A 27,955-nucleotide genomic window follows, 5' to 3' on the forward strand; every position below is an offset into this window, starting at 1 on the left:
ACAGCCCATTGTTTTCCCAGCTAATTCATCAATCTCTCATTCAAGCAGGCGTAAAGGATACGTGAGCATAATTTCACGGAGTAATGCTGCTTTACTTAACTACAGGAAGATTTTCCCTATCTCTAAATGCCTCAACTGGCAGTACCTTGTGCTTACCCCAGCAGGCAGGGTATAACTTCAGTATCACAGCTACCATTGCGAGCAGCGCTGCACCACCACACTGCCCCTCGACAAAGGCCAGACGCCCAAGCGTTGGGGCCCTGGGAGGCCACTGCAACACACAGTACCTTGGCATGACACCTCAATCCACAGTGTCACTTCTAGTGAAGTCTGTATAAAATTAGAAACGGGATTCAAAGGGCTGGTGGGAAGTAACCAGGCAGCATTGCCCAATGGGTCCACACTCTGCCTCAGGACGCTGTGCTATGGACCACGATAGTGACATATCTCCTCATTAGGTCAGCCAAACCGGCCTGCAGTGTGTGTATTGCTCACCCCGCACCCCGTGTGTGTAACTCCGAACAGCCGCTGGAAGGGGCTGGTACTCACCCGCCGATGCTCTTCAGGAGCTGTTAACTCTGAAACCTACCGACGGCCCCACGGCAGCGCGGCACCCGCACCGCGGCACCTGCGCCGCCCTCCGCGGGGGCGTGGCCCCGCGCTCCGCCCCGCGCAGATGGTGCCGCCCGGCCAATGGGAGCGCAGCCCGTCAGCTGACCCGCGGCGCCTACCCAGGTGCGCGCCGGCGGCGGCACAGAGCGGGTACTGGCACCGCGGCAGTCCGCACCGTTCAGCCTTCGCGGGGAGCCGGGAGAGACGAGACGGGAGGGGAGGAAGGAAGAAGGAATCCCGCCTCCCTCCGCCCCGTGTCCCAGCCGCCTCGCTCCGCAGCCCGGCGCGGCGGGACCGCGGCTGCGGCGGATGTGCCGCCCCCCGCGGGCAGCCCCGGGGGAAGAGACGCGGGTGCTCGGGCAGCGATCCGCAGCCGCCGGTAAGTGCCTCCGCAGCGCTCGGGGGAGGGAGCCGGGCCCTGGGGCGCTCCGCTCCGGGGCGGTGCGGTGCGGAACGGTGTGATGGTACCGATCTCCGGGGGCCTGGCCACGGAGCCGTAAGGGAGCAAAGTTTGCGGCACCGGCCGCGCCCCCCGGGCAGCCGGCGGTCCGCGGCCACTGGCGGGGAAGTTCCAGCGGGCACCAGGGTTTCCCGTTGCGGGCGGCGATTTCGTACCGACCCGGGGCTGGGGCCGCTTCGCCCGCACCCCTGGGGACGGCGGGACCGCGGAACGGCCGGGCTGCAGCGTCGGTTGCCGTTCCCCGGCCAGCTCTGCCGCTCGGTGTCCCAGTGGCGGCCCCGTACCTGCGGGGGGCCGGGCCGGCTGCGCGGTGGGGCTGGCGGCTCCCGGGCTCGGCCCCGCGGACAGATGGGGGCGGGTGGCGGCAGATGTCTCGCCGCCTCCATTCACCCGGCGGGGTCTGGAAGACAAGGAGTCTTCAGAGGAACAATGGCTCTTAAGAAACCGGCACAAAGGCGCAGTGTGAGCGCCGCGGCCCCGCAACCGTCCCCCGAGGGCCGGGGTCGTTGTCCGCGGAGCGGCCGCTCCGCACCTGCGTCCCCCAGCGCGGCACGGCGGGGCCGGGAGCGGGCTCCGGGGAGCCGCTCGCCGGGAGAAGCGCGGGGCGGCTGCGGTCCAAACGCTCTCCCTGCGCGGGAGAGGAGCGGAAGAGGGGCACCCAGAGCGGCCCCTTGGAGGGCTCCGCTGTCGGGTGGGGGCTGAGCGGCGGGGGCTCGTCAAGCCTGTGAGAGAGGGGGGGAGCGCAGCGTGCCCACTCCGTCCCACCGGGAGAGAGCGGCAGATGTCGGCCTGCCATGTCACCTCCTCCCCCAAGTCATTTAGTGCTAGTTCGGCGCGGTTTTCCCACCAGGCGACAGAAGGAAAAGTAACAGAATCCCACCGAAAGTAGGTAGGGGCTCACGCACAGGGTGCCTGTGTTTCTGTCCTGGAGCTGCGTGATAGCTCCCAGTAATGAATCTCCTCAATGAAAACTAGTTTGTGAACCTTTAAGCCTTTTTCTCACGGACTTAAAGGATCCCTATAAATCAGAGTTGGCGTTTCTGAACAAGACCGTGAACCCCTATGGAGAACAGTTAAGATGTATGTGAGGCAGTATCATAGAGGCTTCGAAGGACTGGAGTCACATGCTGCAGCAGTCCCAACCACTGGCCAAAGGCCACACCAAAGTATGTCCAGAAGTCTTGCATGTTGGACTTTAAATTAAGATGGATGCAGCAAGAGAGAGAAACCAGTGCAAGAAGCTCCCCAGACCAGGCAGCATCCTCTTCCCCCCTGGGGTCCCTGGGCAGGCAGCCTCCAGGTGTCCTGCTCCCAAAACATTGCAGCAGCCCAAAACTGGTGAACCCAGGCTGTGCTAGAGACATGGTTTAACTTGTGCCTCGACAGGTAAAAAGTTCTCTGAATAGAACTGTATGTAGTCCCTATAAAATCATACATCCTAGTAGGCATTTTGGACTTAAATAGACCAGTTACTGTGACAACTAGCAAGTAATTTCCATTTACCTAGAACAGACATGATTTAATACTGCCAGTTATTAAAGGGAATAGGTCTTTGCATCAAGTTGTATAAAAAGATAAAACTTTTTAATGTTTAACTATGGAAACCCTTTATTGACGTGAATAATGCTGAGCGCATCACACTGCAAAAACAAACTTCTGCTCAGTCTGGTGTACCAGGGCTCAGACGATGGCGTAGGCACAGATCAAGCTGAGATGCTAGAAGAGCCCTGATTTAAAGCTAGTCTTTTGATTCCAGCTCGTGGAGAAAACGTGATCACTTAAAGCCTGGCGTTAGTTAAAGCTTTCATCACCTTATCATAAAGTACCCCTCGGTACTTGAGGAAATCCGAACAGCCGCTGGGATGCGGTGCGGCAGCAGCCCACGCGGAGGTGATGCTGCAGCCTTTTGTTTCACTTCCACACAGTATCGTGGCACTGCAGAAGCCAGGGAAAACTTTTGTGGCTCAGCGTGCTGTATTCCTGCTGTATTCCTATTGCATCTAACCATCAGCAGGCTGCTGCTATCAGCTCTTCCTGATTTGTTTGTAGGGACACTTAAAGCATTTGGGATGAATTGTAACCCAGTCAAGTATTACTGGTATTGCAGCTTGCATAGTATAACATATACTGAAAATGTAATTTGTTTGCATTATTGAGCATATGGATTTTTTTTGTTGGAGTTTATATCATCCCCAACAAGAAGTAGTTTAAATAATAAATATTGTTTAAATAATTTCTTGTATGAATTGTTCTGAAGTTTTAATTTCTGTTAATGATCCGAGTGAGTCAATAAGGTTTTTTCATTTTGGTAGATGGGTGAGATCCCTGTGCCATGTTATTTCTGCCTCTCTTGGAACTGCTGCTTCCCCAGGCAAATGCCTTGGAGCATGCCTGGTCCCAGGTTGGGCTTTGTGTCAGGCTCAGAGTCGGATCAGGCATCAGCAAAAGACAAAAGCATAGAAAAGTTCAATGGTGGTTCTAGAAGAGCACTGGCTGTTGGCAGCACCTCTTATACTTTATTTTTTTCAACCAGCAAAGTATCAAGGTGCTGAAAACACCTGCTGAAGAGCCAAACGTTTTCAGAAACAAAAATCACTTTCTTTTCCTTCTCACTTCATAACTACGGAGGAGGCTGTTCTTTGAAGCCCTGATTAATATAAATGAGTTGTAATTTTCTGACCAAGCCATCCTAGCTCCCACAGATTATTCCATTGGCAGACATGTGGGCTCCACAGCTGTCCCCTCATTTGTGTATGAAATGGAAACACTGGTGGCATTTGTAGGTTACCATAGTTACGCGAACAATACACGTGTGAGGCTTCATCCTGCCAAGCTCCAGATTTTTTCCTGGCAGACATTTTGTAGACTCAGGACTGAAGAAAATCTATGTAAAGTTTTTGGAAGCACATAAATCCATTTCTCCTCCTATCTGTTTATATAATGCTAATTAACAGGGAACCCGCATTTCAGCCTCATGACATCTGATTTTTGCATCTTCTCCCAGGTGGAAATGCCACTGTGGGAGATACATGATGCTCCCAGGAACCATAAATTCCAAGCTCCAGTCAAGAGCATTTAAGTTATTAGCAGGGTCAGGCCTTAAATGCTGTGGCAAATACAAACCACATCTTAGAAATAACTCTCAGCACAGCAAGGTCTCCACAAAACAGAACTTTGGAGTCAAGCTAGTTTTTCTCCCAGTTGTTAGGCAGGTTGGCAATGGCTGTTGGGTTCCCGAGGAGCAGAGCCAGTCCCCACCATGCCTGCTCCATGGGGAGCACCTGCACAAATCCAAGAAAGAGCACTGAAAAGTATTCCCATACTCTGTTTTGTCTCTTCAATTAACATGTACCAGCTACAGGAGGAAAGATGGGCAAGAGTAAAGAAAATCATGGAGCTGGCTTAGAAACTGGTTTTGTTGGTATGTCATAAATGCAGTAAACAATAGTGTTTCTCTAAGAGTTGGAGTACTTAAATTCTGCAAAGAGAAATCAAAGTAGTCCTTTGATAAGAAACAAGTCTACTGAGGTTGTGCTTGAGTTTAGTCAGCGACTTTCCCAGTCTCGTTCTTTTCCTGTAGCTGAGTAGTTAAGCCCTGTGCTAATGGACTTCATTAAGGTCAGGAACAGAACAGGCCTCCATGCAGGTTTAAGAGGCACCTAGATTAAAGTCCTAGTACACCACATTCTCTTACTTCTTGCTGCTTAAAGCCCTGCAACTTTATTCAAATTCGTTTTGCTATTTAGATACTGTCTTTCATTTTTCTGCATATGGCACTGAAGGAAAATACTGGATTGGCCTATTTTGGATTGGCCTAATTCTCCTCCTGTTGAAGGCAGCAGAAGTCTTTGGCATCAGTGGGAACAGAATTAGACTCTGTTCTTAAATTCTACTGCAAAATGTTTTTATAACTTCACCTTCTAATTCATAAGATCTTCATCTGGTGATACAAGCCAGCATTTTCTTGACTTCCAGCTGGCTGAATTATCAAAGGAACAGGGCATGGTTTTCACATGGACCACAGTTTCTTTAGGTCAAGTCTGAGATGGAGCAGATACCTACTGCTTTTTTCTTCTTAACTTAAAGAACAACAGGGCAAAGCAATTGTAAGTAACAGCCTTGAAATATTTAACAGGATGCTGTACTGAGAATGCACAGGAGTTATAAAAGTGCCGTAGAGAAACAGCTCTTTCCCTTATTTTATTGGGTACCGCGGTCTTGCTGCGTAATTCTCTCACCTAAGCTACTGCCCTTCAGTCCTCTGTGGTAACACAGGGCAGTATTGTCCCTGGCCATTTCACAAAGTGAAGGGGTCCATTTAACACTGGAGGCAAGGATTGTGCATGGGTTTTGTTTAGAAATTCTAGAGACTATCAGCACCTAGTTTCCAGGTATTTAATTTAACAAACTGATGATTCCAGCAATTTATCCATCTGTCACCTTTGATTAGAGCAGGAGTCCCAACCGCTTTTTGAAGCCAAGCTCCCCTCAAGGTATCTGGCAGGGTTTGCCTTTTTCTGGTTACTCCAGTGTTACTGGATGGCAGCGTGGCAGCAAGCTGTTCCCACCAACGGTGAGGTGATGTGCAGCCCCTCACCTGCATCCAGCCATGTCCCATGAGGCAGGGGAGGAAGCAGGGATGGGCACTGTGCGGAGAGGGCTCTTCTTATATCAGAAGGCAGCAAAACCCTAGGCTGGTGTCAGGGCGTGTGCTGCTCTTTATGCATGATGCTCCAGGAACAGGCCTACAGTGGGGTCTTACCACTGCCCTGCCTGCGTCCCGGTGGGACAGCACAGCCCCATTTCCCAGGGACCACCAGCAGGGACGTTTTCCCACTTTTGGGACCAGCATCATCAGCTGGGAGTCACTTGCATCATCTCTAAGGAGTTGCTTTTGTAGAGAAGCAGGAGGTCTGAAGTCTGATGTATCACACACTCCTCAATGCATAATGTTATTGGATTTATAACAACTTTTTGTACGGTTGATGTAACTTCAGTCATCAAGAAAAATGTGATCTTTAGAGTCTCTTTATGTGCTGGATTCACACTAAACTCCTCACTAACCCTCAGCTGCAGCAGCAGGACGAGCTCTGCAGAGGGCACCTCAGCTTCCACTCAGCTCCCTGGGCAGTCAAACCCCCCTGTCTCCATGTGGTCCAAAAACTTGGTCCATTTGGACTAAGCCCAGATTTTCTGTAGTTTTCAGGGTTTGGCCAGCAACACAGTGATGAATCAAGTAACTTCTGAGAACCACATGGAAGTTTTTTGGATAGAATTACTGAGCTTGTTCAAAATCTGGTAAAACAGCATTTTATGTTGTGCTTTGGTGGTCTGTTGGGTTTGTTGTTTTTTTTTTTATAGAATATGACTCAAAGCTTGGATTGTCTTTTTGTAATTTGAAAGTATTTATCATCAATGTAGTGAATCCTGTATTTTCTGTTATTTCATGCATCATATAATTTATTTGATTAAGCAAGTCCTAAAATACCTGGTAAATGCATACCTTGCTAATGTGCTGCATGTAATTACCAGGATGCAGATGAGCTACTGATTGGCTTTGCTAAATTTTCAAATTAGAGATGATCCATCATTCTAACAGAAATAGAGTAAATATTGATAATTACAGAGATCCCCTGCTCATAATGGGCAAAAGTAACTTGTTTTATCCATAGATGAATCACCAGTTAAGTGAACCAGTTGCAAAAGGAGTTTTTAAATAGCTGCTTGAAAACAGGTCTTTAAGATGGTTTTATCATAGTATAAGGCAGCGCGTAAAGCAAGGTAAGTGTTCTTTATAAATCCAGTGATAAATAGGTTTTCCTTTATCTTTCTGCCTCCTTCAAGTGAAACAAGTCTAGTATATACAAATTAAACATCGCTGTCCCTGAAAGAATCATCGTCATTAGGTAAAGACTTTATCTAGGAAACATCAATTGTGAGAGAAATAATGTCTCCTACGTGTTCTGCAATAGGCAGCAATTTTAGGACTTCTGGTTTTGCAAGCACTTATGAAATAAACCTATCTGTGGAAAAACTGCTGACTTTGCCATGACAAGACTGAGGACTAAAGCTAGAGAACAATTTCTAGGTCTGTTCTTAAACATGCAAATACATTAAACATGATGGATTTCCTCTTTACATCTCATGAACTTCACAAAGCAGGATTGTGATCTGTCTTCTGCATGAGACAAAGTTAGTTTCAAAACGTAGGTGATACATGAGATAAAAAGAAATAGCTAAATACGTGCTACCAGCATTTTCACCATTCTCAGCTGAACAACCCTTCCTTTCCTGCTGACGTGCAGATGACCTGCTCCATGTTCCACACAATACTAAAACAGTTTTAGAATGAAATAAGGATGGAAAACACTCCATAAAGTATGTATTTTCTAAGCCCAGTGTAATGGGTTATCAGTTGTGAGTGGAAGGAGGAGGTCTTCAGAACAATTACAAAACTACAACAATTACAATACTACAAAACATAGAAGCCCATTCAAAAGTGCAGAAAAACTTGTGAAAAGGGACGGTGAGGTCACGTAATACCTAGTATCTAATGGAGAAAAAGTAACTTTTTTCTTAGATCAGAGTAAAGCCTTAGGTCAGAGCAGTACCAAACCCAACTCTCTGGCCACTTAATGGAATTACTTCTATCCTGCCTCAACTTGGTTGAGTTCCAGATCTTTGTCTTGATGCCAACAGCCTTTCTGTTAGATCCTAGCACTTCCCATGATAAATCCATTTACTTTATTGTTGGTACGTTCACAGCCTTGAGTGAGCAGTAAGATGTGTCTGTATCAGTCAGTTCAATATATGGTTTTATTAACATTTACATGTGAATGTAGCTCAGAAAAAAAAGAACTTAATCTTGCAAGACTGTAACTCCTAGAAAAAATCAGTGAGACTCTCTTATGCTAAGGGCTGAAGATCTGTATAAGCATGCTACATGCATAAACAGCACAGGTTTTTGTAGGCCAACTACAGGTGGTTGTAGGCTAACAGTAAACCACAGTTTAATACTTATTCACTAATAATGGAAAACACATAGTACAGCCACAGGAAATGGAATTATTAAAGTAGAGTGTAACAAGGGCCAGAAAAGAACTCTTCTTTCCTTGCTTGAAGATAAACAACTGGCTGGTTTATTGCATATCCATACACACACAGATGTATATACATTTTTTAATAACAAGTCCTATGTGTTTCCTAAAGCCAGTGTTGTTATGCTGCCTTTATAAATACATACTGAGGCACTGACTCATTTAATTTTTTATTTATTGGTTACCATCTCTAGCACAGAATGTTTTGGCATCCGTTCTGGTAGTAACAACTTCTTACACACCGGGGTCTATCCCAACTGTGGGGGATCCTGAATGACTCATAAAACTGGAGTTTGATCTAGAACTGTGTAGGAAGCAAAATAATCACACTGCCAGAAAGGCAGTCAGCAAAAAGAGAGGAAGAGGATTTTCTGTTGCTTCATGAAAATCCTGTGGAATCCTGGCATCCATATTTCTTGTGGTTAAAAATACGTTTCATCTGCTCCTTATTTCATTATTATTAACACCTCACGTCCACTGGCAAAGCTGCCTTGGCTCTCAGAGTAGTCAAAGACCAAAAAGAAGATTCTACTCAAAATCCAACACAATCTTAATGCCCTTGTTCCTCTTTTAGAGCTATTTCTCTTTTTTTTTTCCCTCTTTGTCATTTAAGCTGTACTGATTTTGATAATCTGTTTCTTGCTATTTGAGTTGTTCTTGTATGAAATTCTCATGAGGTGGGTGCCCCCATGGGTAAGATGATGTTTGAATCCCTCCATGTGATTCTAAGTTCCCAAGCATACCAAGACTGAATTCCATTTCTGTTCTTTAAATATGATTAGAAGATGAAGCAGTATTTCTTTAGTCATGGTCCTCTTTCATTCTTCAGCTAGCAGATAGACTAAATGCAAAAAATAGTTGGAATAGGTCTTCTAAAATTAGTTATTATTTTAGATACTGTACAAGCTGAATCCAATTAGGTTTAAATTCTCCCTCACATTTAAAACATACTGAAGGCTGTGAATGCATAACAGCATGTACAGGTGGAAATGAAAGGATGGCCCCAGAGGTCTGTCCCCCATCCAGATGCAGTTGGTTGCAGAAGGGAAGAGCTGCAAGGAAGGTCTCATGAAACTGGCTTTTAACCCAACAGTGGAAGTTACTTGGTTGGCTGTTAGGAAAGCTGATCTAGTCAAATAATTCTATCTGGTCATTACATGAAATGAGAATAATGATCACAGATGTGATTTTTCTCCATCGAATGAAAGAAAAGCTTTAGTACTGCCTCTGCACTGAAGAGGGACAAACTCTGTGTTAGCAGGACACAAAAACTGAAGTCATCAGCACTGAAAGAACCAGCCCATATTGTCCCAAGATTAATCTATTCTATGAAAATAAACGTAGTAAGAAAGCAGATAATAAGTTGGGTTTATAGTGTAAGACTATTACTACTGTACAAACATACCTTGCCTTTTGGGTTTGCAAGGCTTGTAAAAGGTTTACATTTAAACAGACTATATAATTTGACAACCCACTGTTTAGAAAGTACTTATTATTCCTGATGTTTCTAATATGACTTGTTAATGGTAATTTGTAAGAGATTTTCAAACAGATGACAGAAGCTGGATTGCAATTCCATGGTTGATTTGATGGGCCATCAATACACAGTAGCTGTACTCTGCATGGTATCTAGCCTCCTGTACTCGAGATCAGTGTCTGAATGAAAGTAATTCTCTCTCCTGCAAATATACTTTAATATTTTAATGAAAACCACTGTATCAGATGCAAGTCTTAAGAATAAATCCCAATAAATTGCAAATTTTTAAGATGTAATATGCTGTTCCTGCAGCACAGGCATTATGAATAGGAATTTCTTCTGCGGAGATAAGAGTAGTATTTTTCAAAAGAACACAGATAAAGCATGCTAAGGTTGGCTTGAAATACAGCAAATCACATTCCCACCAGAGCTTTCCCTAAAATTAAACACTGAATTTATTTTGATGGAATGTGTATATCGACAAGAACAAAAAGTAGGTGTTATTTGCACAGAAAAAAACTCCAAAGCTTAAATATTATAAATCCCTGAGGATGTGTTTTGAAGCTTTATAGCATTATTACATGTCCTATAGGCCCTTGTTTTTCTCTTTGCTTTTAATAACAAGTTCCCGGTTTCAGATTTTGGTATGCTCTTTCAACTGACTCACATCATTTTCAGCCTGAGTTTTCTGTATTTTACACAATTCAGGCTTGTAAATAGCTTATATCCTGATGACATCAGAGGCTTTAAAAGCCTCAATACAAAAGGCTTACTATCAGGCACAATTCCTCAGTATTTCTCTAAATGGACTCAAAGTCCAAGTCCTGCCTCTTTCTTGACGCTGTACAAGGTCACTGATGCTCTTGACTTGAGGAAGCCTTGATCTTAGTAACACAGCATTTTATACCAGGTTTTGTGTTGTGTTTGCTTGTGTGATTTAGTGAGTGCACGTATGTATTTGTGTTGTGGTATTTCAGTACCCTTCTCTCTCCTAAAGGACGCTATCAGAGGTTATTGTTCACCTTCAGTATGACATCAATAGCTTAGTTTCTCTCTATAGAAGATGGGTGGATATAGAACTACAAAGGCCTTACTGAGACTCAAAAGTAAAGCTAGACACTTTTTACCTCCAACATACACACAGCAACCTTTCCTTAAACTTGTCAAACTGTCTTAACTGACTAATGAACTCAGCCTGAGCTCATTACAGGCCAATTCATCTCCAGCATCACTTCCAGAGTAAGCAGTTCTTCCAGCTAGCTCTTTGCCAGATCAGCCAAGCCAACCTCTTTCAGCATCCCCTATCTAAACAAGCTCCTCCTTTCCCTGACTATGGAGGAACACTTTGTATCGATCCCAGTCTGAATTTGGTTTTCTTGATCACTCTGTTCCAGCTGAAGCTTCACCCCTCCTTATGCTTTGGCAGTAATACTCTGTCACTACAGTAGATTCCTGGGCAGCGTGGCTGGGCTGTATAATGTGTATTTTCCTAATGACCCACCTGAATCAGGGTAAGTTTTCCTGAACTGACTGATGACAGAGGATGTTTATATGGCAGTAGTTTCACAAACGATAATGATGGGAAAACAAGAAAGCTGCACAAGTCATTAGCAGAACATTAGCACAACAGACAATTTTCCAAAAGACTAGCTGTTATCTGATGTATCCGATCCCACAAACTTTTACCTGGACACATTTAGTACATACGGCTGCCAACCAAAATCTGTGCTGATGCTACTTGCAATATGAAAGCAATTTTGCAAGAATGTAGGGAGAGAAGATTTTCTGTGGTAGCGCTGCTGTTTCAAAACAGACATCCAAATATCCATGTGCAAACTCTATTGTTTCTTTTTCAGCAATTGTTAACAGTGACAAGGAAGCTGTCAAGGAAGTGACAACACTTTGTCTTCCTATTATCAAGAAAAAAATGTTGAATATCTATTTCTTGTCTAGTTGGCAACTTAACTGTGAATGCTTTTCGTGAACACTATTTCACTATTGTCCCTTCCTATTCTTCTCTTACTACATTGTGGGCTTAAATGTACTTTTTCTTTGGAGCACCTGAATGGCTAGACTAAGTTTCGCCAGCCCTCAGCAGGCTATAGCTGCCCGTGCACACCTCTCCACCCCACAGGCAAGCTGATGTGAAGCATCTCCTGCTCCATAACCAAATACCCACCATTACGATTTCTTAGGCCAAAGAAAGTCTCAATATTATGCAGTTTTCACAACCTAGCTGGAAAGGGAAACATTACACAAACCTCTCCCCTGCATTTCCAGGATGGGAAGCGCAGGAAGGGTGCTCACATTCCCTGCACACAAAGAAACACAAACAAGCCAAGATCCCAGACATCTGCTGTGGGTTTGCTCACTGACAGAAATGTGGTTCCTTCATGCACTGGGTACTGAGAGGTCCCACGGAAAATGCATTTATTTAGCAACTAGTAAATAATTCCCTCCATATCTCTTGCATTAAATTAACCATTATTTCTGGTGGTGTGAAGTTAACAGCTGCTGTGAGTGGTGTTGTGGTTTGGTATACTAACAAATATGAATTTAATGAATCAGAGGGAAGGCAGAGAATGCTAAAAGCTGTCCTTATCTCTTCCTCCCTGCCAGCCCTTACTGTTTAGGGGAAGTTTCCTCACCCGGTGTTTTTAAAAGAAGTTTCTAACACAGAACCAGAAGGACCGCCAGAAATGTCCTGACCCATATTGAATACCATTGTCAGAAGACAAAATAAAGGTGTTTTGTGATATGACTGTGTTCTAAGGGAGGTTTTGAGGTCTGATATTCTCCCCTAATCCAAAAAGCCTGGAGCTACTGCTCTGCCCCTGCTCTAGAACTTGTATTTCTATAAGAAACAACTCCCTGGCCTTCAAAAGCCAAAATCTTCTGAACTGATTCCCCCGTCTTGTCTTTCACTTGGTCTGCACCTGGCTACCAGGGACATACTGTATTCATTTTAGATATAAAAAAACAATACAAAAGGATCTCACTGGGTGAAAGGCTGAGATGCCGAGCAGGAAAGGGGCACACAGTAACACTCACATTCTCAATTCAGTCTCTCTGGTTCCAGTGAGAGGTGGGAACTTTCCCAGGAGCAATCCCCTGTTTATCCACATGGGTTTGGTGATTATTCATTGGGAACCAAGTACTGTCACAGATTTTGTTTTCAAAATCTGGTTGTCCTCCAGCTTATCCACAAAGAAAATAAAAATTGCCACATACATATCTGGTCTAGTTCTCATGAGGAAAGATGTGATTATTATTCTAGATAGGGCTTCAGAACCTGAGGAGTCTAACATTTGAGAAACATGGTGGAAAACATTGTGCTCTTTTACTCCTGTGGACACTAAGGTGTCTGTGGCCAGTTCTGCCAGCTGGAGAGCTGGGAAGACATCCAGGGGTGGAGGGATGGCTGTTGGTGACTGCTTAGCAGAGGCAGAGAGCTGGCAGCTGCTTCTTGCAAACCTGAGTGCTGAGATGGTCAAGCATATCATACATAGGTACAAAGAGCAGAACAAAACAGCCACTTAGTTCTGTAAAACCGCAGTGCACAGTCACTAACAGTGGCTGCCCCTCTGTAGCTCTTCTCAGGGAGAAGGATGGGGTTTTATAGCATAAGCAGTAGCCAAAGCAAAACTCCATGACTCAGGTTTTCCCTCCAGCTGTGACCTCTGGGCTGCTATTCACATAAGCACAGCACTAAAATGGACATGGGCATTTACTTTTTGATTACACTGGATTTTCACTTGTAGCTTCATCCAAGCTGCCCTGGGCTGGGAGAGATTGGAGATAGTAAATGTGGAAGTCATTTCTAAAGAATATTTTCCAGTTAAAATTAAATCCATTTGCAGCAGAAAATAACCAGAGAAGAGTAAGAATCACTAGTAACTTGTAAAATTGTATGTTCATAGTGATCATAACCCCAGAACTCTATTCAATAAAACCAGAAATGCCTTCTTATCAAGGATGAGCAATGACTGCAATGTCCAAGTAAGAGGATGCAAATATTCAACAAAGGAAGGATTGAATTTGACTTTTTTTCAAAGTCTAGATGAGCTCTGACGTATTTTAAAGAAGCTTTGAAGTCTTTTTTGGGGAGTTTCAATTTTAAAGCATTACCTGATTCCTCATGTACATCAGGATCAGTACCAAACCACCATCAGGGCCCATAACTTTATAAGGCACGGACTTCTTTCTCTTCATCTGCTTAGAAAAAAGTTACAGGAGGGACCCAAAGGCATAAACGTTAGAAGCAGTATTGCCTCTGGTAGTGGCATCTGCTGCCCTTGGTGGTGCTGCTCCTTTCTGAGCCAAACTGCACAACAGGACCAGAGACATCTCCCTCTGCAAGGAAGAGCCCCTGAGTGACAGCAGCTTATGGCACCTCCAGAACTGATCTAAAACTGTTACAGGGTGAGACCCCTACCTGCATTATTAACTGGCAAATGCTGTAATTTCAAACATCTGGAATTACATCAGTTAAACTTCAGATCTTCAATATTCCAAGAACTGTCTAGTTTGGGTCGGCTACAAATATCTTCTCACTGAGAGAAGCATCCACTGAAGTCACCATAGCTGTTTATCCCAGCCTCCCCATCACTCTATGTTAATACACTCCTCGCTATTACGGTGCCGTTAGGATTTATTTCTTTAATGCACTTATGTCTTATTTAATTTTTCCATCAGCTGAAAGTGATTTGAGAAGGAATGTTTGTTCTGCATCTGCTTGTTCTGCCTCCAGCAAGCTCTTCTCAGCTCTCAAGTCTCAGCTACCAGAAAGAGTACCTAACTCAACAGGGTCAAGTGCTCTCTGGCCAACATTACTGTTTCCCTTCCTCCAAAATACAGCCACAGAACAGATAACAGCATGCCAACATAAAAACACTGTTGATGTGTTCTACTTATAACACATACATACTCATAGCATTATATCATACTCTGAACTAAAATACTGTAATTTCATTACTTAATATGCTGATTAGATTTTGAAGTAAAAACATCAGAAAATGGCATTCCCGTCGCCACTATGCACATGACTATTTTGCAACTTTGTTCAAAACCTGTATTGAGTTCTATTATTTTATATAGTGATATCTTTTGTAGGCTTTGACTAGGCTGAGGCCTCCCTACTTTCTAATTGAAAGAGATACAATCATTAGAGCTTGAGCTTTGTGGTGTCACCTCGAATTTCAACAGGTCTGCTTTTTAAATCCTTGTTCAGATTTGTCACATGCCTTGCTAGAGAGCGCTTTGTATTTAATTCAAAGCTTGTTGGACACGTGCACTAATCTGCTTAACCTTCACTGTCAGATACTGCAAAGGTGTACTTTATCTGCCAAAACTGATGTGCACAACGAGCCAAGAGAAATACAGGCATGTGAAATCACCGCCATGAGCACTGGCTGGAGAAAATCAGTTCATGCAGCGTCGCCGCCACCACCAAAACAACGTGCTTCCAGATGGAAGGAGAGGCAGTTCCTGTACTTCACAGCACAAGCCTGAATTGCACATTTCACACATGCACAAACAGAAACTCTCAAAAAAATGCTTTTTACAGCAGCAGTAATAGATTGGTTTGCAGATAAAAAACTGTTTCCTGGCACTTATTTTTTCAATAAAGTGATAACTAGAAAGATCTTACTAAGAAAATCCTTCCAATACCTAAAGGGGGCCGACAAGAAGCCTGGAGGGACTTTGTACAAGGGCAGGTAGGGACAGGACGAGGGGGAATGGCTTTAACCTGACAGAGGGGAGATTTGGATTAGCCATTAGGCAGTTCTTCCCTGTGAGAGTGCTGAGGCGCTGACACAGGGTGCCCAGAGAAGCTGTGGCTGCCCCATCCCTGGCAGTGTTCAAGGCCAGGCTGGATGGGGCTTGGAGGAACCTGCTCTAGGGGAAGGTGTCTCCACTTGTGGCAGGGGTTTGGAACTGGATAAGCTTTGAGGTCTTTTCCAACACAAACCATCCTGTGATGAGAGCTTAGAGTGAATCCATGTTTAAAGACCCATGACACAACAGATTTTCGGACACTGGACACTGTTCAGTTACTCTTGCATGACTAACTTCAGGTTAAAAATACATGAATTGTGGTGAACAATTCACATGATGCACAATGAAGGACAAAGCTAAAATAAGGACAGTAACTTCATTTAATCAAATTTACTGTTATTGTTTGGTGCTTAGCTGGATTAAATCTAAACTGTTATCTGGAACTGATTTGATTAACTCGGATGAATTTTGGCAAAGTTTGTATGTATTTAGCTTGAAATTTATAAGTCAACATCTTCCTGAGCCTTACTTAATTCCACTCACATGAAATCCGGGCCTTGAGACAGCTCTGGCACCCTGCCTCCCATCAGGATGATGCTCTGAGCAGTCCTTTGAGACCTAGGCTGCAGTCACCAGCATATCCTCCATCTTTAGCATTTCTCATGCCATTCAAACAAATATTGCAGACTAGAATTGAAAGATACCTGAAAGTTTTCTTTTCAGCTCATTGCATACATTGCTACAGTCATTCACTTGAGATGAGAGTTTTCTCATGTAAATCCCAAGTAGAAGAGAGTTCCAAGCCCTACATAACTTAACCACACCAGGTCAGGATTTTTGTAAGAGGTGAATGTGATAATAATGATTGTTTTCAGATATTTTTCTTTAAAGGAAGAAGACATTGCATAATATATAAATTGTACATGACGTGACCGTAACATATACCCTGATCTGTTTTCAGGAACATCTTCAGACACTGGTTTGCAGAAGATTCTGGAACACAGAGGAGCAGCTGAAAGTCTTCAAGACTATTTCTTGTCTTCTCTAAACTCAGAAAACAATCTTTTCACTTTCTGGATGTCCAAGCCTTTCACGTTAAGCTTTACATTTGCTGCCTGAAAACCAATTACCCTCTCAATCTCTTGCTGTTTAAAGGGGCTGGCGAGCTGAACTCACTCACTGACCAGCATGGCGAAGGTTAGAGTTGCTTTAACTGTTTGCCAGTTGGTGCTAGAATTGCTAATGAATTCATTAACTGAGTCTTCCATGCAGAGTAACGAATGTCCACAGCTTTGTGTATGTGAAATCAGGCCATGGTTTACACCACAGTCAACGTACAGGGAAGCCACAACAGTTGACTGCAATGACCTTCGGTTAACAAAAATCCCCAGCAATCTTTCCAGTGACACTCAAGTCCTTCTGTTACAAAGCAACAACATTGCAAAGACCACAGATGAACTCCAACAGCTGTTTAATTTAACAGAACTGGATTTTTCACAAAATAACTTCACAAGTATCAGAGATGTGGGGCTCGCAAATCTCAGTCAACTTACTACTTTGCACCTGGAGGAAAACCAGATAACGGAGATGACTGACTACTGCTTGCAAGACCTTTGCAATCTTCAGGAGCTATATATAAACCACAACCAGATCAGCAGCATTTCTGCAAATGCATTCTCTGGCCTGAAAAACCTTTTGAGATTACATCTCAACTCCAACAAATTAAAGGTTATTGACAGCCGTTGGTTTGATTCTACTCCTAACCTTGAGATTCTCATGATTGGAGAAAATCCAGTGATTGGAATATTAGACATGAATTTCAAACCACTCTCAAATTTAAGGAGTTTAGTTTTGGCAGGTATGTATCTCACAGACATTCCTGGCAATGCCTTGGTAGGCTTGGATAGTCTTGAAAGTCTTTCCTTCTATGACAACAAATTGGTAAAAGTTCCTCAGCTTGCACTTGAGAAAGTCCCAAATTTAAAATTCCTGGATCTCAACAAAAATCCAATTCATAAAATTCAGGAAGGTGATTTTAAAAACATGCTCAGATTGAAAGAGCTTGGAATCAATAACATGGGAGAACTCGTTTCTGTTGATAGGTACGCACTTGACAACTTGCCTGAACTTACAAAGCTTGAAGCCACCAACAATCCAAAGCTGTCTTACATACATCGTTCGGCATTTCGCAATGTTCCTGCCCTGGAGAGCTTGATGCTGAACAACAATGCCTTGAATGCAGTCTACCAAAAGACAGTGGAATCCCTTCCAAACCTGCGTGAGATCAGTATCCACAGTAACCCGCTCAGGTGCGACTGTGTCATTCACTGGATCAACTCAAACAAAACCAATATCCGTTTCATGGAACCTCTATCCATGTTTTGCGCTATGCCCCCAGAATACAGAGGGCAGCAGGTGAAGGAAGTGTTAATACAGGATTCAAATGAACAATGTCTTCCAATGATCTCTCATGAGACCTTTCCAAATCACTTAAACTTGGACATTGGCATGACAGTGTTTTTAGACTGTCGGGCAATGGCGGAACCTGAGCCAGAAATTTACTGGGTCACTCCTCTCGGCAATAAAGTAACTGTTGAAAGTTTGTCTGACAAATACAAGCTGAGCAGTGAAGGCACCTTGGAAATCTCTAATGTCCAGGTTGAAGACTCCGGGAGATACACCTGCGTTGCTCAAAACGTAGAAGGGGCTGACACAAGGGTTGCTACTGTCCGGGTGAACGGAACGCTTCTGGATGGTACCCAGGTTCTGAAAATCTTCGTCAAGCAAGCAGAATCGCATTCCATCTTAGTTTCTTGGAAAGTTAACTCCAACGTCATGACTTCCAATTTAAAATGGTCATCAGCCACTATGAAGATTGACAACCCTCACATCACATACACTGCTAGGGTCCCAGTTGATGTACATGAATATAACCTCACACATTTACAGCCATCTACAGATTATGAAGTGTGCCTAACTGTGTCAAACATCCATCAGCAAACACAGAAGTCCTGTGTTAATGTTACAACAAAAAACGCAGCTTTTGCGCTAGATATTTCAGACCAAGAGACCAGCACTGCCCTCGCAGCAGTAATGGGGTCCATGTTTGCCGTCATCAGCCTCGCCTCCATTTCTGTTTATATTGCAAAACGATTTAAGAGAAAAAACTACCACCACTCATTGAAAAAATATATGCAAAAGACCTCTTCAATCCCCCTGAACGAGCTCTACCCTCCACTTATTAATCTCTGGGAAGGCGACAGTGAAAAAGACAAGGATGGTTCTGCAGAGACCAAGCCAACCCAAGTCGACACATCCAGAAGCTATTACATGTGGTAACTCAGAGGATATTTTGCTTCTGGTAGTAAGGAGCACAAAGACTTTTTTGCTTTATTCTGCAAAAACGAGAAGTTGAAGACTTTTGTATTTTTGACTTTGCTAGTTCGTGGCAGAGCAGTGAGGACAGGTGGATATTTCAGGATTTTTTAGTATAGCGTATCGCAATTGTCTGACACAAATGGCAGCTTCACCTGGCTTCCAATCCTGGTTTCCTTTCGTTTTCCTCTTTTTTTTTTTTTTTTTTAGTTATTGTGCTAAACTTAATGCTGGTCTAACTACAGTGCTGAATACAATTAATGAGAGGCTGGGGTTACCCTGTGATCCAAAAGTAGCACAACCCCATTCCTCCGAAGCCATCAGTAGAGTACAGTATCTTGCAAGGCTAACATACAGTTTGGAAACTGCGTTGAACTAGGTTTGTAACACTGGTCTAAGGACTCGTACACTGAGCAAATGAGACCTTGAATGATGTTAGTTGACTGTACTGTAATGTTGTATCAACTGATTTGAATGTTTTTGACTTTGAACAATGGGTTTTCTTTTTTTATTCTTATTTTTGTAGTAGTTGAGAAAAGCTTAGGTCAAGCTAACAGGCAATAGGAATATGTACATCCAATTTTTTAATGTAACAGACTAAATGTTAATTGTTCTCTTATTATTTTTATTCTATTTAGTAGACACTTTTGAAGAATACTAGAGTTTTGTTGTGTTTAAATCACCAACACATGGTGTTGAATGAAGGCAGAGCTATAATAAATTTAGTTTTGTTCTGGTTTTTTACTTTAGAAGTCACAATAATGTACTGGGTTTAGCTGTCACTGGTTTGACTGGTGATCATGTTTTGACATCAAATATATCCAAAATGTTATATAAAAATATTGTGGGTTTTTTTTCTTGATGGAATTACATTTCAAAAAAGTTCCACTTGGTTTTTGTATGCATTTATTTTAATGGCAGTGTTTTCTCTTCACTAGATGCAAAATGCTGAAAATAGTCTAATCAGACATGTATCTGTATGGCTTTTGGGCTCCAAATCACTGCAGAATCAAAACTGTTTGCATAAGGTACACATCAAAAATAATTCCAGAAGTGTGTAACAAAACATCTTCCTTTTTGTACACTTTTCTGTTTATATTCTGAGCCAAGATAAAAATGAAGCTGACATTTAGCTGTCATTACAATCAGTGAGGACAAGGGAAACAACTCAGTGCTACCAAACTGAAATAAAACAGTTGAATCCTGGAATATACTTTAAAAAAAGAAAAAGTGAATTGGATTAATATTCCTTCAGAAGTACAAATCAAGATGGTTAAAACTAACAAAAAGTACTATGTTTGGCTCCACTGCTGAACTGTATTTTTTATAGGCTTAAAATTAACCAGTACTCTAGATATTTTATGGATTTAATATGGTCCGAGTGCAGAACTCAGAAAGTGGTGGTGTTTCTATGTGTGCACTGGGTATAATATAAAGGCATAATTTACAGCTGAACCTACAGAAGCTCTGTACGTTGTCTTTTCTGAACCCATGAAGTTCTCCAGAGACTGCACACGAGTCACAGGCAGGGTGGGTTTCTCCTGAGTTACACTTATGCTAAATACTGATCAGCAAGCACAGATTTTTCTATGCTCTATGACCACTGTCAGTGGCAACTTTTTAAGTGTTTTTACACCCAAATTACCTTCTTGGTAAGTAAAAGTTAACAATTAAAGTAATGGATGTGCTTTGGGATTGTTTGAAGTTTTTATCTCACTGGCTTCTCAGATATATCAAAGATCCCCCCCCAAACTTACAGATAGCTTCAGACTTGTTTTTCCCCTTCAGGTAACTGTCTAAAAGTGAAAAAGTTATCAGCATAGTTTCACTAATAAGCTGCTTTGGTGCAAAAACTTCAGGACATCTCTTGGATACATGCCTTGTTTATCTTCCATTTCAATATAAAGCTAAATGAAGCTATTAATTATGCATTTAAATCAAGTACTTTATGCTGCTACACACAATCTTTTCTATATTCATGAGATCAAATACATTTTTAATCATATGACAATTAGATGTTGGGATTAGGCAAGTGTCTTGATCATGGAGAAGTACCATAGTGGAAGCATTTATTTGTCACCTTCTCCTGTATTTGTGTTTAATGTTAATGGGAAATTTCCTCTTCTCCAGGAGAGCTTCAGAGCAATAATTATAATCTTGTCTATATGCTATCTATCCTTAAAACTGCCTTTATTATTACAGTAGGCATGCTGAATGAAAACTGAGATCTCCTTTGCAGTGAAGATTCACTCTACTTTTTCCAGAGTAAGGGACACTGAGAAGGAGAAGAAAGCAGCACTCCTGAGTTTGATCAGCAATCACCAACAGCAGCTGGGGGGTACGGGAAGGAAAGCAATGTTTAACATGTTCCTTTCCACTGGGGAAATAACAGGCCTTTTGTTCCCTGCAGACCTGTTTGGGGGCTTTATGTCATTTGTTATCTGTTTAGAGCAATGCTGTTGAAGAACAGCAGGAGGAAATGGCCTGCCATGCACTTCTCCAGGATGTGCTGATATGCAGTATTTCAGGGTAGCTGACGTTGCTGGGACTCCAGGAGAGGGATGCAGGTTACCTGAACAGCATCTAGTTAACACAGTGTATTCTGCCCACACAGCCACCAGTGAGATGTATTTTCAGCCCTATCATCTGACCCCTGAGAATACTGTAGAGATCCCTTGGAAATTTAAAGTTTTGCTAATAAAATCAAAAGAAGTGGGCCAGAGATGAATCACATGTGGCATATAATCTTAGCAAATAACCTTCAACCTTGGGCTGCCCACTTTGTGCTTGCAGTTCATTGTAAGCAAAAATAAAACTACTCTAATTGCCTTCAAGACGTATTTGCATCTGCTACTCACTGAAGACAAAATAACATCCCGGGTTTGCTGAGAATCAGAGACTGAGATTGACCACTTTAAAAACAGTAGGGGAAAACCCACTGTTATCTTTCATTTGACTAACAGTTTAGAAATGCTGTGTAAGAGTAGATATTTCATACCCAACTAAACTTCTGCAATGTTACTTCCACTTGGTTGTCCAATAATAAAATATTTCAGTCCCCTGAAGAGTAAATAGCTCACTCAAATATGGTATACAGTATTCCAGCTAAATTCACTTTTCATTTCCTCACCGAAGTCATAACATCCTATTGGATTGAGAGAGGGTATTTTCACTCATGAACAAAGACTCGTATTAGTCATGGTCTTGGAATAAAGTGCACAAATACACTGATGCTTTCATAGACCTATGGTCTGCCCTCCAGCTCTGCCTTCTGAATACATGCTCATTTAGCTACTAAAAGAAGCTTATGAAGAGAAAAGGCCAACAGCTTGGACCATTGGTTTCACAAATGGGTTAAAACTGGAAACAAGTCAGCAAAACTGAGATCCAGTGAGAAGGGCATAAACTTGCCCTATTGCCACTGGCCAGGTGGGATCTAAGTGATAAAAAGAGCATCTTTTTTGTCCAAATTAGGTAACTCCATTTGCTTTGTGCTGGAAACTTTGAAAATAAGACTGAGGACAAACCAGTGCAATGAAACTCCCGAAATTAAGTGGGATAAGCAGCTGGGACTACTTCTGCAGTACTGCCAATGCACCCTGTATGGAAACAGGGTTCACTTGGAGCGTATCTCCTAAACACCTCACCATCCTAGAAAGCATCGTGATGGACACACGCACAGAGGGCAATTCATGGTGGAAAAGCACACAGGCACCTGGGACCAGTGCTGGAAAGAGCCGTTTCACAACTCACCCAACACACCAGGAGTAGCTGTTTGTTACACTGTGACCCTGTTGCCACCACCGAATCGAATGCCATGAATTTCTGCTGCAACTGGAATTTGTCTTCCCATGCTCACCGTGCTGAGAGCACAACTGCTGCAGCCCCAGCAGCTATAGAAAGCACAAGGCTGAAGAGCAGGTGAACGTGCTACTACTGAACTTTGTTCAGGAAAACCCAGAGTGCCTGAGCTGGGGATATCAGATGCTGTTAACACAGACCTCCTTAAAATACCGGCAAAAGAAGATACTACCTACTGCTGCCAACCCCCCTAGGTAACATTTATTTGCAGTGTCATACAGAAGGGAATGTTTTCTGTTTCCCCTGAACCATCCACCTTTTAATCTTCTCCTTTGCTTCTTGTTCCAACTATTGCAATATCTTACAGTTGAGAGCTTGTATCCACCCTCTCTCCTGTACATCTGCTCTTCAGTCAGCCTTCCCCTGGTCTCACCCTGCCCCATACCCTTTCTCCTGTTCAAGGGCGAATCCTCTGCAGCCTTGGTCATCTTGAGATCTCAAGAGATTACACTAAAGGCCTTAATTTGTATTTAACTTCACAGCTACCTGTTTACCAACCTTTCCCCTTCACCTGATTCTTACCCTGTTTTTCTTTCAGCCGTTTCCCTTTGGAGACCTCAGCTGCTGTTGGCTGTCAGTAAGAGTCAGATCAGGGATGCGATTCAGCAGGCAGCCGGTCCCTGCTGCCTCCCCACTCACTGCTGTGGCACAGTGCTTCCACTTAGTAAAGCCCCTGAATGTCTTCCCATGTCTCTGCTTCAGTTATCTCTCCACCCGTATTCCTGAGCACATGATGACCCTGTTTTCTACTGGTATGAAAACAACAAAAGACTTAAGTTTTCTTTTAAGTAAGGTAAAGATTTACTCTATAATTTGTACTATTGTATATTTATGTCAAGTAGACCAAAGGAATGCTGAGTCATAATAAAAGCATCATAACAACAGGTTTTGAAATACATGAAAATAAATACTTTGGAAAAACTGGAATTGATCAGTAAGTGAAATTTTCAAAAGCAACTACATGACTTAAGAGCTTCATTAACTTGAGTGGTAAATGAGATTTTCCTCAGGTGCATCTGGAAGTATTCACTTTCCTTAAACACTGAGCAGCTGTAAAAGACTTTCTGGGGATTTTCTTTCCCTCCAAAAATCACTCAAACCCACAATTTTTATCTCAGTGATGGGGATGGGGGGAGGGGGATGCAAATCCTGTTCTGATTTGCAGTGATCTAAACAAGGCCTGCATCTTTAAAAACTGCAGTTCCAGGTTACTGCTCACAGCTGGAGTGAAAATTCCTTAACAGCAGCATTTCCTACTGTGGCCTATTCTGGACTTAATTCCAAGCAAGAATTAATGTATCAGAAAAGATCAGAGTGGGGAACAAAGAAGAAACATCACTGAAGCTTTGATGGCTTTCAGTTTTGAACGAGGTGATTTAATGTGCACAACCCCAAAGACTGCAGTGTGTTTAAGGACTATGTGCAACCTAATAATGCAGTCATTTACAAACCCATTGCTCTAAAACATGAACAAGAATAAGTGTTCATAGCTAATTTTTTTTTTTTGTTTCAGGTATAAAATTATCCTTTTATCCTTCATATTCCATTTGGAGAGCTCTCTATAATAATAATAATTATAAAAATAAGTAAAAAAAAAACAATTCTACATCCTATACTCAATTACACATTTGTCTTTCACTGCAAATCAAAGCACACCCAGAGAATACAGATGTACAGCCAGCTGCTGCAGCCTGGAATGAGTGCTTGCAGCCAGGCCAGGAAGAAACCACCCCAATCCATACATCTGAGGTTTAAACTGTGACACATCATTCACATAGCAGTGAGGCTGCTATGCCATGCACCTCTGAAGTCACAGTCCCCAACCAGTAACAGATGATGGATGCATGTTACACACTGTACCCTATTTCTGTCAAAAAGGTACAGCAGTTTTTGTTGGGGTGGATCCTGGAGATCTGTGCTGTGCCCAGATGCTAAATATACTGGTAACTGCTAAAAATCTCAGTTGCTTAAAATTAATCAGTCATGCAAAGCAGTGCCTCAACTCTGAGCATTCCCAAGGGAGGAAAGAGACCTTCCTCCTAACAGAGCAACACAACATCCTCAGCCATTGCCTTTGTTGTATCACCAAAACAGAAGAATTACCTAATTTCCTCTGAATTTGATCAGGAGCACACTAGTAACAGTCCCCTGTGAACAGGGCTGGATGCTGCCACGCTAACAGCAAAGGCTGCACAGCACCTCTCTCCACACAACACAATGTCTTACTGGGGGGGCTCTGTATGTCCTCAGTGTGGCATGCCCCTGGCCTTCACCAAACGTGGATGTACCGGCTGCATCCATGTGCTGGCACAGTCCTTAGCTGACATTTTCCAGAGGAAGAGCTCTGGGGAGCTTCAAGAGTCAACTGCTTAATATTTTGTTCTCTCCTTGCTGTTCTGCAGAGCTCTCCAGTGCCTCATTTGCAGCAAACCATCCCCCAAGGGGATGGTGCTCTTCAGTGTATGCTACCTATTAAAACACTCTGCAAACATGCAACTGAATTTAACTATGAAATACTGCTGCAGGAAAAGGAGAACGATACAAGTAGATTAAGGCCAAGAGGTTTGGGTGCCTAATCTAATTTCTCTGAATCCTGAGCTTTCCAGAGTATTTTATGTTCAAACACAGCTGCCACAGCACCTCTATGTAGCCAATAAGGAGCATATAATTCACACTTCCTAAATAAAGGCCAAGTTTTTCTGAGTTGCCTCACACCCCAGAGGAGCTCTTGTAGGTGGGAGGTCAGGACCCGTTTCTAGAGAGCAGCATTCACCCTCCTGAAACTCGGCAATGTCCTGGTCCTGCGTTTTCCAGCCTCACTCCCTGCACTTCAGCTCTGAGACATGAAGCAGAGGCCCAGCTGACAACAGCAGCCCCCTTCTCCATGCAGGCTTTACTTACACCTTGGGCAAGTTTACTGGGAAAGAACCCAACTGAAAAGTTGTGATGCAGTGCTGTAATGGGATGGTCCCATACAACATGCATGTGACAGTGAGCAGTGGAGAGACAATGCTTACACAGACTGCCATTAGCATTTTCTTCCAGTGCAACTTTGGGGATATAATAACTCTAGTTTGATTTCTGTGTACTACATGGCTTATATGTATTACACACACAACGGCTTATAAAAAATTGCAAAGCAGACTTTCCATCTCCATTGGTGCTGACAGGAATCAGCAGAACTGAGACATCAACCCTTCTATGAAAGCTGTGGCAGTACCTGCTCACACCAGACAACCTCTGAGTAGAGATGGGGCGCTGGGCAGCTGGTCTCACAGACAGAAATGGCAGAAACCCATCACCACGAAGCAATGCCAGGTTCTGGACTTCACAAGTTTGCTTTAGGGAGTGTTTTCACATACTCGCCCATCCTGGTCAGAGTCCACTCCTGTCCTTACAGAGCTTTTCCTGTTCTCTCGTAACACTCCCAAGTCAGAGTCACTCCACCCAGAGCCAGGTCCACTCTGCTCACCCACCCCACTGCTTTTCACCCAAGTCCTCTCAGACAACCATTCACACTTTCCCCTTCTCTGTCCTCCCTCCTGTGCTGTGTGCCCTCTCTCTCTAGCATGACTGGTGTAACAGAAATATTTCTCTTGTTTAAATGAGGGTAAGATGGGGATACTGCTAATGTTACCCTTTGAGGAGCTAGCCAGAAGGATGTGGCTCCTGCACCGCAAGTATTCAGTTACCAAGCCTGGCAGTGATCTGAAGATTAAGGTCATAAAATGTGGATTCAACACTTAACATTCCATAAATGGAATAACAAAATGCTCCTGATTTCTAGGAAGAAAATGTCTCTGCAAGAAATCTTCCATGATTTCTAGAAAAATGTACTAGACATCCCTGGTAGGTTTGTTAAAGGAAAGAACAAACTCCTCTTCAAGGAGCTGGCGCTAAATCAAAACAGTATCTACAGCAATACCTTAGTACATTGTAGCCACTTGTGACACACAGAGGTAACCCTGGGTTGCAACTATAAAGCCCTTTAGGACCTATGAGGGTATCTCTGCTTGCATAGGCAAAAATCCATTATGACAGAAATCAGCAGAAATTAAAGAGCATACAGCAGTGGCAGCAAGAGATGTCTTCCACCACTCTGCCACTGGCAGGAAAATCAAAAAGCGAGTGGGGGAACATTTCTACTTGCACTCTGCCTTAGCTGTTTGTATCTCCCCAGAATGGATTACATACATACAGCAGGTTATCAATTTTACTGCTTCTCTTCCTTTACTAAAACAAAAATGTGGTTGTTTTGACGTGGCTTTGTAGAAAAAGGCATTAATAAACCTATTACTGACAATATCATCTTACTGCTTTGACTCATCAGCTCAGCAAAACTCTGCCACTTTTTGTAGGAAATAGAGTTGAACCCCAATACACAATCCAGGAGACTGTGTCATAATCCATATACACTGCAGTCTAAACCACAGCCTAATATTCTGCTGATCAAAACACACAAGAAAGAAGGAGAATCACAGCAGGAGCATCTGCACAGCCTCACATTTGTACAGTGACTGAACAACGCTTAGTGTGAGAGTGAAGCCTGGGAGAGCACACAGCTGTTCCTCCCCCTGTTCCACTACTGCTGAACGGGGAGCAGAAACATCAGACACAGCAACTTCTGAAGATTGACCTAAACATATCTTGGAGAACAATTAAACCAAGGTGCAGATGTTTAAGTGCGTTGCTGAACAGCACTTCCAGTGAGCTTCTTCAATGGCAAGAGCTATTTAAGGCCATTTGCAAGTCCCTAAGCAGCAGATTAAAATTGGTTTTGTGGAAAATGATGTCGTTAGCAGTTATTGTACCACTCCTATCCTCCCCCAGCGTGAAGTTTTGCTGTCGCACATCACATGGGACTAATGTCAGAGAAGTGGTTTCTGTGGCTTCCAAGCTCTCTCATGTCAAGGCTGAAGCTGACAGTGGCACTATGAATGTTCAAGGTTATCAGCCACCATGAGCTTTTTCTGCACTAAGTTTATCAGAAAAGACTGGGTGAGTTACACTCCAGCTTCAGTTAGATGTTAATGGAACCAGGACACCTAATTTCCTTTGGAGCAATTTGAAAATCCTATCTCATAAGAGTTTCCAGTTAATTTGCTTTCCCCAGTGATTCATTCTCCTTCATGTCACTGTATGAACCGAACTTACACAAGGTCTCAAATCCTTATCTTAAGGTCAGTAACAACTGTATGACTTCCATAGGTAAGAGTTCATTTCCACAGCCTTCCTGAGCTGTCTTCAAGAATTCATATGGGAGACTGCTTTGACAGACAGAGACTGGGAAAACCC

At 43.1% G+C, this 27,955-nt stretch overlaps 1 protein-coding gene across 1 annotated transcript; it reads left to right on the forward strand.

The window, feature by feature from the left end:
- The first annotated feature begins 824 nt into the window (after positions 1-824).
- On the forward strand, positions 825-23,587 carry LRRN1 (leucine rich repeat neuronal 1). Its single transcript, XM_057422910.1, has 4 exons — positions 825-991; positions 16,386-20,451; positions 22,274-22,854; positions 23,199-23,587. Exon 2 carries the CDS (start codon positions 16,613-16,615, stop codon positions 18,761-18,763), a length of 2,151 nt encoding a protein of 716 aa, XP_057278893.1. The 5' UTR covers positions 825-991; positions 16,386-16,612; the 3' UTR covers positions 18,764-20,451; positions 22,274-22,854; positions 23,199-23,587.
- The last annotated feature ends 4,368 nt before the right edge of the window (positions 23,588-27,955 follow it).

This window comes from Pezoporus wallicus, unplaced genomic scaffold, assembly GCF_028554395.1.
Source record: "Pezoporus wallicus isolate ANWC-B61680 ecotype Strahan unplaced genomic scaffold, APGP_CSIRO_Pwel_v1 contig_7073, whole genome shotgun sequence".
In the NCBI taxonomy this organism is placed as follows: Eukaryota; Metazoa; Chordata; class Aves; order Psittaciformes; family Psittacidae; genus Pezoporus; species Pezoporus wallicus.

Coding starts and splice junctions, on each gene's coding strand:
- LRRN1 (XM_057422910.1), top strand. CDS start 16,613: ATGGCGAAGGTTAGAGTTGCTTTAACTGTTTGCCAGTTGGTGCTAGAA.